Source organism: Pundamilia nyererei, unplaced genomic scaffold (genome assembly GCF_000239375.1).
Source record: "Pundamilia nyererei isolate P.nyererei 1_Seehausen unplaced genomic scaffold, PunNye1.0 scaffold00021, whole genome shotgun sequence".
Taxonomy (NCBI): Eukaryota; Metazoa; Chordata; class Actinopteri; order Cichliformes; family Cichlidae; genus Pundamilia; species Pundamilia nyererei.
Genome location: NW_005187422.1, coordinates 376,629 through 386,406, shown reverse-complemented (window position 1 = coordinate 386,406; position 9,778 = coordinate 376,629). Strand labels below are relative to the sequence as shown.

The following is a 9,778-nucleotide window of genomic DNA, read 5'->3' as shown; positions in this document are numbered from 1 at the left end:
CGATTCGGGACCTTGTGAATTGGAATTGAATCGATTCTAGAAATCAGTGACGATACCCAGCCCTATATAACAACCATAAAAATTGTTCTAATCTCCAAATCCACCATAACTACACTTAAGATAGCTGTGGCCCATTTTGACATGTGAAAATCTTTTGTGGCCCACCCAAAACTTTGTTCACAACTCTGATCATTACATGTAGGATGAAGCATTTCTTTGTGTTTTTTTAATGATTTTTATCAGACTGAAAATGTGTTTCTTGAGGCTGTCTATATAATCTATCTATATAATCTATATATAAGAAGCTTTATTTCTGCTCCATGCTAGCGCCGCCTATCCACTGGCAAGATGCTAGTTTTTTATTGATTTACTGTAAATGACTTCTCAGTAGTCATGTATGATACCACTGATTTTCTTTCTGATCCGATACCAAGTAAAATTCAGGGTGGTATCAACGATACTGATCCGATACTTTGTACAAAAACTTAATGTTTTATTGCATTTCAAATTATAGCTTCATAATGATTACAGAACATCAGACACCTTGTTCTTATTGCTTAAAAATGCAGAATTATCATATAGAAATAAAAAACCTGAAGTTGTGCACTATTTGAACACGTTGCCTGCGTGCAGCACTAAAGGACTCCGTGAGAGACGTCTGTCTCGCCCTAGCAGCACCTCTCCTCCCCTTCAATTTGCCTCAACATAAGCTCATCATATTCTGTGACATGATTTACTCTGAGGTGTTTGACGAGGTTAGTGATGTTGCCACAACACCTCACTGTCTGCCACAGTTATCGCAAACCGCGTCTCGGCTGTTTGTGGAGGTAAAATACGTCCACACATGACTCCAGTTACGCTCAGCCATTGTTGTGAGTGTGCACGCCAAGGAGCTGCGACACATTCATACAGCCATATTTCGCACATGACTATGAAAGGCGGAAGAGGAAGTAGTTCTGCTGTGTTCCTGTTAATGATAAACTACATATTTACCCCAAATTACTAAAATATTGATATTTTAATTTGAGAATCAATTCTAGAACATAAATAACTGGTATCGGAGGAATCGGTATTTCAATATCGATCCGCACACCACTACTTCACAGGGCCAACCTGCAGTACCTTAATATCCCACCAGGAGGCGGCAGACCACTTTGGGAATCCATTCTCTAAACTAGGATGGGCTGTGAAAAAAAAAAGGGCATTCAAGTCAGTCCTTGTATGTTTTTTGTTACCTTTAAGGAAGAGCTCCTCAACGACTGTCTCAGCTTTTGCTCCATCCAGGTCTACCACAGCCACCTTTGCACCAGCTTCACCCAGAGCGTGAGCGAATGCTCGGCCTATGCCTTGTCCGGCGCCTGTCACATAGGCCACCTTACCGTCAAGACGCATTCGATCCAGGATGAAACGCCCTGTGACCCCACGGAAAACCTCATCATCTGTAATTTTACACTAATGAACGAGAATAAACAGGCAGATGTGATCAGTAAGTATGATGATGCCTGGAGAAACTCGTCACATCAATCATTACATGCTGTAAATAAAACGCAGTCAGGACTACAAAGTGGTAATCCATAAATCAATAGGATTTTGCAGGGAAGCCACAGATAGAATCAATAATGGCACAGTGAAAGAAGGAGTACAAGTAAGCAGATACAAATCAACATAGAAAAGCTCCTGCTAACAAGTGCTAACAGGTATGTTTTAAAATAGGATTTAACTTTTCACCGTATGAAAAAACCTCAACACAGACCTTTTAGATCATCTGTAAGTAAAATTAACCACACTGAATAAGTGCCCCAAACATTTCATTTCATTCGTTCATTTGTGTCATGATGAGGGAGATGAATTGTTTATATGGTAAACTCTTTCTTTTGATGGGGTCATGAAAAGAATTAAATCACTACTTGGTAGGTGAGATAAACTTGGATCCCGCTTATCCCTGAGTTGTGAGGTGTTTATATCTAGCATTTAATGTTATAGTATTGCTGATACTGTGAATAGTGAAGGCACGTATATCAGCTGTGACTGAGGGAGGTTAACAGTACCTGATGCCGAAAGCACTCAGCAGCCGGAGGTACCCGACGGATAAGAGTGAGGCCGTCTCTTAAAGGGACTATGACCTTTCAAACAAGGAGGCATTATTAGAATAAAGGTTAACCAACAAACAACTGACTGCAACACGAAAACATCTGAAACTCACCTGCTCTACTCGGGGGTCATTAGACACAAACTGGTTGAACTCGCGAAGGGCCAGTCCATTGCTATCTGTGGTTTCATTAAGATAAACCCTGGCTTTGAACAGCGAGTTATCGATACATATGACCCCTCGCAATCTGAGCATGTTGTTGTCCATGATAAATTTGTAGTAGTTGATGTAGTTGTTTTTGTCTGCATCTATGAAAACCATGTCGAACTGTTCACCGGCGGTGGCTAATTCCTGGAACAGAGACAACGTTATTACAAAACTGACCCCATGACCCACAGTTTGTTCACTTATTGACAAAAAGGGTCAGCGTTAGCCTTGGACTGTTCTGATTATGGAACGCATGTGACACACAGTGAAGGCTAAGTGTTACCTAAATGTATTTTTAGTTTGCAAAACAGTTCATTGGACCTTCAAAAGGATCCAAAGTTGATCGATTTTTACTCACCTTTAGTGTCTCCATGGCATTTCCAGTCTTGACATTAATCTTTTTACCATGTGGAGACTTATCAAAAATGGGCTGAGCAAACTCTTTAAGGTATGGCTCCAACTCGCAGGCCACTAAGCACCCGTCCTCTGGTAGGGCTTCAGCCATCGACAGAGCTCCATAGCCAGTGAACATCCCGATCTCTAGGACCCTTTTTGCTTGACTCATGTGGATCAGCATCTTCAGCGTTTGACCTGCCAAAAACAGATCAGAGATCATGTTATCACAATATGACTAAACCAGTAAAAAAGAAAATGGTATAGTGTAAGCAGCACATGTATGAAAGTCCCACCTTCAACGTGTCCAGTGATACATTCCTTGGGAAGCTTGAACATAGTCTTGCCCTCCTTGTGCACTTGATCCCAGTCATGAGAAAAAGTCTTTCTACAATGGAGTGTAATCGAATATGTTAATACTTATTTCACACAGCAAATGCTTGCTGTGCTTTATGATTATAAGTGAGTACTTACTTATAAAGTTCTGCAAGCGGTTCACTTTCCTGTGTGGTCATTTTCTCCAGGTAGTCATCCAGGCCACTGGCGATGTCCAGAGCCTTCTGCAAGTGGCTTGTCAACTCTTCTGGAACATTCCCACAGGATGCAGCTATGACCTGGGCTTTAGTTAAAAGGTCCACAATGACTTCCACTGGGGTGTCAGGAACTGGGGAGGATGTCATATGTAATGTTACTTAATGATGTCTCCATTCTAGTTTTATTGTCATTTCCTGCTCCAGTAAAATGATGCATCTCAGAAACTCTGAGTCGATGTTTAGTATCAAGTAAATTACTCAGCTGGTTTTAAGAATATCAGAAAATTGAGGTAATGACTAATATGCATTATTCATGCATTATCATTACAGAAACGTTTTTTTCACTTTCAGCATTTTGTGTTAGAAAAATAATAAATATAACTAAAGAAAAATCAGATAGATCAGAAATACTTTATTGATCTCCAAAAATCTGCCAATTATAGAAAGCATTATATTGTGTATACTTACTGCACAGTAAAGTCAATAAATTGAATAGTTTTTAGTGCTAAGTCACAGTTTCTTGCCTATAATGAGTCAGCTGATATCTGCACTGATCAGCCACTTTGGTAAGAACACCTGGTCAACTGCTTATTAATGCAGATATCTAATGAGCCAATTATAGGGCAGCACCTCAGTGCATTAGGGCATGTAGACATGGTCAAGATGATGAAGAACATTTGAATGGGGAAGAAAGGTGAACATGGCATGGTTGCTGATTCCAGACGGGCTGATTTGAGTATCTTAAAAACTGCAGATCTGCTGGGATTTTCTCACACAGCCAACTGTGGGGTTCACAGACAAGGTCCAGGAAAAGAGAACACATCTGGTGAGCAGCAGTTCTCTGAGAGAAAATCTCTTGTTAATGTCAGAGGTCAGATGAGAATGACCAGACTGCTCAAAGTGGACACTAACTCAAACAACCACTTGTTTACAACTAAGGCATGCAGAAGAGCATCTCTGAGTGGGATGCGCTGTAACGGATGCAAATCTATCATATTAATATGAACCAAAATGTGTGACTGATGTTTCCAGCTGTTGTTCAATCTATGCCAATAAGAATGAAGGCAGTTCTCAGGGGAAAAGCATGCCCCACAATAATCCTAATAAAGTGTCGCCTGAGTGTCTAAAGAACTACCTGAATTATTCAAATTATTAAAAAGTTTTAACAGGGACCTCCCAATAAAAGTAAGCAGTTTACTTAAACCTAAAGCACTCTACTGGAAATAAGTACTTTCACTTTTATACTTTAATACTGCACGTGTTAATATTTCAGGAAAATATTCCACCTTTTATTCAACTGCCTTATGCACATAAAGTTAACATAACGTTGAGAATTAAAATTGTGCATATGACACCAGCACACTAACGCATTATAGCGTAGTTTAATACACAAGTAATACAAATATGCACCGTTTATAGAACTGTTCTGCCACATATACGTTGTTCACGTGTCTGTGTTAATATATCTTTTAAAATCCAAAAACTTACAGTACCGTTGAGACTTGAGATATCGATTTATCAGAACGGGAGTAAAAAAATGGCAATAGTCTTACCTTTTTCGGTTGACATGCTTCCGTTTTATGGGCGTGACGCTTTTACCGAGTAGAGGACGCTAATCTGTACCTGCGGAGGTAACTGAAGTTTCAGTTATATCACCAAAACTAGCACAACTTACACAACAATCATTATTCAACTGGTTCTGGCACGTGACAGCGGCTCCTGCCTGCCTCCGACCAGTGTCTGAACGCTGGTTATCAAACAGCTTTCCCAGCTCAGGGTGTCACTCTTTCTGAGAAGAAGCTGGGTAGTGAGTGGATGGGTGGAAGAGGGGGGCCGTCAGTGAGCCAGTTTGTGGGAGGGCCTGAAATGTCTGAAGTTCCTGAAATGATTTTGGCTATTTACGGCTGACTGCGATCCAAGAAGAGAGCAAAACTCCAACCAGTACCATTAGCCACACGTGTGTGTGAGATATAGATAAATAAATAGATACTTGATCCCACAAGAGAAATTACTTCCTTACAGCTGCAGCAAAAAGAATACAAATTGTGTAATCTACAATAGAAAAAGCATTGTAAAAAGTACCACAGGACCATACTGAATGCCTTATTATGTGGAATTCTATATGGAAGCGTTATAAAATAAGCTAATACCATACAATGCTAAGTTTAAAGCACTTTAAAACAGCTACATCAGATACAGGAAAGTGAATAAATACATTGAAAACTATTTTTTTTTAAAGTTGATACAAAAACAACATTAAGTGCAGCTATACCACAATGACAACAAACAGTCACAATGTTATAAAAACAAATAAGATCAATGTTTCGTACTGGGTCGAATGCAAGGGAGTTTAAGTTTGCTTTTAAGTGTTGGTGATTGTCTAATGTGCAGATAAAGCAGATATAGTGAAAAAAGCAATGTCCCTAAAACTTAAGTAACTCTACACTTAAGAGTACCTATGTTAGCTTACACTAATGCAGAAAGTGGTTTTGAAACACATCCATGATTTTTTTCCCGTGGTCTTTAGCCTGAGGTAAACCAGGTGCTGTGTTTCTGAGAACTGTCTGCAGTTTGTCAGATCATCACCTGGGGAGGGTGTGGCACCTTTGAAATGCAATTAAAAAGCGTCACTAGTTTTTTTCGCTCTAGATTTGCTCCGTTAGCTCAGACATGAGAAATATTTAAGCCGTTTGAAAAATAAAAGATGAGTTGTCAAGATCAGCCTTTACACAAAGTCTTTTACACGTTTCAACCACTTGACACAAGTGATGATATAAGGCCGACATATGTTCCTCTTCTAGGTTTCGTAACGTTCCACTCTGTTACAGCAGCAGTGCAAATAATGCTTATATGTTTATAATGTTTAAAAGGAAAGAAGCTGTATTGATAAAGTTTATCTTCAAGGATCTGCACACAGCCTTTTGTTGGAGAAGTTTGACTACAAGTGCAACAAGTTAAGCCCTGGTGAAGTGAGTTTAGGTTAAGTGCAGTGTAAATGTTGGGGGCCACACTGTGAACACACATTCTGCCTTTCATTAGCTGGCTTGTAAAAAATGTAAAACCCTAGTCAGAGATAAGGCATATTTGCCACACATGTTACAGATCATCAAACGACTTTTAATAATAGACAAAAAATAACATGATTAAATACTAAAGTTTTATTTATTAAGGGGCAAAAAGCTATCCAAACCTACCTGACTCTGTATGAAAGAGCAACCTGTAATCAACCATTAGTGATACCTGGTGCCGAGTCTTGCACATTGCTGTGGATGACTGTTTTAAACGAGAATGGTGCGTCTAAGGTCACGCCAAAGCATCTCAATTTGAATTTAGACCTCATTGCATGAACTGAATCTCCTTCAGGACTTTCTGGTAGAGAGCAGAATTAATGGCTCCGTCAATTACAGCAAGTTGATAAAGTCCTGAAGCTGCAAATCAGCCCCAGACCACTTTTTCCGAATAGTTTTGTCATCAGGATGCTTTTAAGATGTATTTATATTTGGTTATAAGCTTTTGCTAATACTCTTGTACAATGCTGAAATTGCAAGTATACATCCGTAGATTATAAAAGTGATCAGGCTTTTTTATCGTCAACAATACCCGTCCAATCAGTGAAACTGATGGGGTTTTTTCTAATCTGGTGGCAAACTAAGGCGATTTCTACATATCCTTTACTAGACAATACAGCAGTAACCTGTAGTGTTTAAATGTATGCACTGTAACTGTATGCAGATGTAAACAAGGCTGGACTGGGACAAAAAAAATCGGCCCGGGCAGTTTGACTAGAGACCGGCCCACCAGGATAAAGATTGAAAATGTGACGTCATTCAGGGGTAAAACCGCAAAGGATTCTGGGAACTTGTGGCAAGAGGTACTAGCGCACGCAGGCTTTCAATTGAACTCAGTTACACAGCGATAAAAAGAAACACAAAAAATGGTAAGAAGCTGTTGTATTATTAACTGCAATAGCCGGTCGCATGACAGCCACGGGAAGCCGACGGGTAAAGAGATCGTTTTTTTTTTTTTATCGGATTACGTCGTTGAAGATAAAATTTTTAAGCCATGTTTCCGAAGTAAGAGCCGACGGATGGTCTGGATATACCAAATATAACGTCTCAGAACACTCAGCTCACATGTTAGTCTGCTCCAAGCATTCCCACAAAGGTCAGAGTTTTGTAGTAGTTAATACGTCATTTTTCTTAACATAATTGGTGATATAGGTTACAAGCAAGTCTGGCGCTGAACAGAAATTGTCGCGCTATGCTCCTTTGTTTATTGTGCATAAATAGTGAATTGTCCTGACACAATATTGCGTTTCGCTTCTGTTATTATGGTACAATGACAAAAACATATACTTTTATTCACAGGATAAAACAGTTGCTTTGTATCACTAATTGTCCAGTGCGATTACAAGACAATAATATTGTCACTGCTACATTTCTGTGATGCTACCAGAAATTATTTCCACTACTAATTAATTACCATTGAGCTCAAAGGTCCTATTAATAAACGGTTAACAAATGTGTATTTATGACGACGATTTGTGAGACTGGTAAACTTACCTTTGTTCGTACGATGGTCTTTCGTTCTACACGGTGCATTTCAAGGTCCTGCACCCATCCGGCGGTAAACTGTACCTGGGCTTGTTGCAGTGACCTGAAGTTACTAAACTTCATGAGTGTATGCGCTCACTCCAAGAACTGTATAATTATAAATCTGAGCGTGGGGAAAGTTGGGCAGCACGCTAACGTCTTTTGTCCACTCTGTGTGCTCGTAAGGGTCTGGCCCTTTCACTCCTTTGATTTTTTCCTCGTATCTTTTCTTTGTCTTTTTGTCGAGTCTGTCTTTGTACGGACCGGCATTGTTCTCCTTTTGTTTTATACATTCCTTTTTTGTGCGGCAAAGAAAAACAAGAAGGTATTGGAACCGGAGAATGAACGTTTTGCGGCGCTGCAAATGCTTGCATTTGATGCGGTACTTGGATTGTTTTGCCACGAGTTCCCGGCATGCTATGCGCGAAAATCACCTGATTGCTAAACAAGGGGGAGGGTGCATCCGGCCTCCTCGGCTGTAATTGGTCCAGCCCAGAGTCGATCATGACCAATTGGCCAATCCAACACCTTTCATTATATATACCCTTCCTAAAAAATAAAATAAAATAAAAAATCCATCGGCCCATAAAAACAAAAAATCGCCAGCGGCCCACCGGGCAAATGCCCGGTATGCCCGATGGCCAGTCCAGCTATGGATGTAAATAAAGTTGCGCTTTGCATTTAGCTACCACAACAGAAGAGGAGCAAATATAAATGCAAAGAGCAAAGTGGCATGTAATAATTTGAAACGAAACTTTTCAAACAGCTCAAAATATCATCAAACAAAGTGTTTGTGTGCAGTTTGTTAAACAGTGTATCTGTGAGCTAAATGTACAGTTGCTGTAGTTCCCACTAAGTGGAAAAAATGTTATTGTGTGACCCCCGACAGAAGGAGAAAGATATAAGATGGGTACAGGACAGAAGAGGAAGAAGTGAGATCATTTTCAAAGGTAAGAACTGCTCAGCAAGAGGAATAAAATAATCTGTAAACGTAAATCCTACTTATAACATTCTAAGTCATTTCAAACCTTTTAAACCAGATATCAGATCGATTCATGATGTATTGCCAAATTATGTTTTTGTGAAGGGTTTTGTGAAACAAACAGAAGTATACGGATGTCGTGTTGTTCAAAGGTTGCATGAAAATGCCATACAAAGCAGTTTAGTACACTTCATTGACCATGAACACGCCAGTGTCATTTTAGGTCAATGTTCATGGTCAGTGTTCAGTTACATTAAGGGTAGCAGACATCTCCCCTTTTGCTTTATTTGGTTAGTCCACTGCCTTTTTCTGCATGCTCTTCTTGTTCAGCTCATATTGTCACTAGATATTTTAGTACCTACTTTGAGTCTCACCTTGGGCCCGCCTTGGAGCTTTGTAACCAATGCCAAAGAAAGAAAATTACCATGTCAAGTGAAACCATTTCAATTCTGCAAAATAAAAATGAACTATATCTATTTAACCTCCTAGGACCTGCCGTCCACATATGTGGACATCACATTTTGGGTTATTTAGACCAAAATACTCAATTTTGCTCTACATGGGCCTGATATCCACTTACGAGGACATTATACTGCCACTGTTGTATCAAAATTTTAAACAAATATCCTCATATGTGGCTCTTATTTTTCTTAAAAACAAAAATAAGGTTAAAAAATATCTGGTAATTCTTAGTTTTTACATTCATCGGGCCCCAATATGCCCAAATATCAAAGACAAATTAAAAATGCATGTCGTGGAAGAGTTCGGGTCTTAGGTTAATAGTAGGGCTGCCACAAACGATTATTTTGATAGTCGACTAGTCACCGATTAATTTTGCGATTAGTCAACTAATCAGATCATCATCCATTGGACGTAAAACGTACAGCTTATTGCACCAGCAGCATCTGCTCTTATATAACTATCATTAGCTTACAGCTTTAAGTGTTTAAGGTATGTGCTAACTAAAAATAAAGACAAGATG

General features: G+C 39.4%; 1 protein-coding gene across 1 annotated transcript in view; it reads right to left on the bottom strand.

Annotated features, from left to right (window-relative positions):
- LOC102205957 (uncharacterized) overlaps positions 1-5,068 on the bottom strand; it is a 12,238-nt gene extending 7,170 nt beyond the window's left edge. The window contains exons 1-7 of the mRNA XM_005726609.1: positions 4,776-5,068; positions 3,164-3,353; positions 2,986-3,077; positions 2,655-2,887; positions 2,204-2,440; positions 2,049-2,123; positions 1,236-1,452 (exon numbers count right to left, since the gene is read on the bottom strand). Coding sequence (XP_005726666.1) covers positions 1,236-1,452; positions 2,049-2,123; positions 2,204-2,440; positions 2,655-2,887; positions 2,986-3,077; positions 3,164-3,353; positions 4,776-4,791 — 1,060 coding nt within the window. The 5' untranslated portion in view covers positions 4,792-5,068. The remainder of the gene's footprint in view (positions 1-1,235; positions 1,453-2,048; positions 2,124-2,203; positions 2,441-2,654; positions 2,888-2,985; positions 3,078-3,163; positions 3,354-4,775) is intronic.
- Between the last annotated feature and the right edge of the window lie 4,710 nt (positions 5,069-9,778).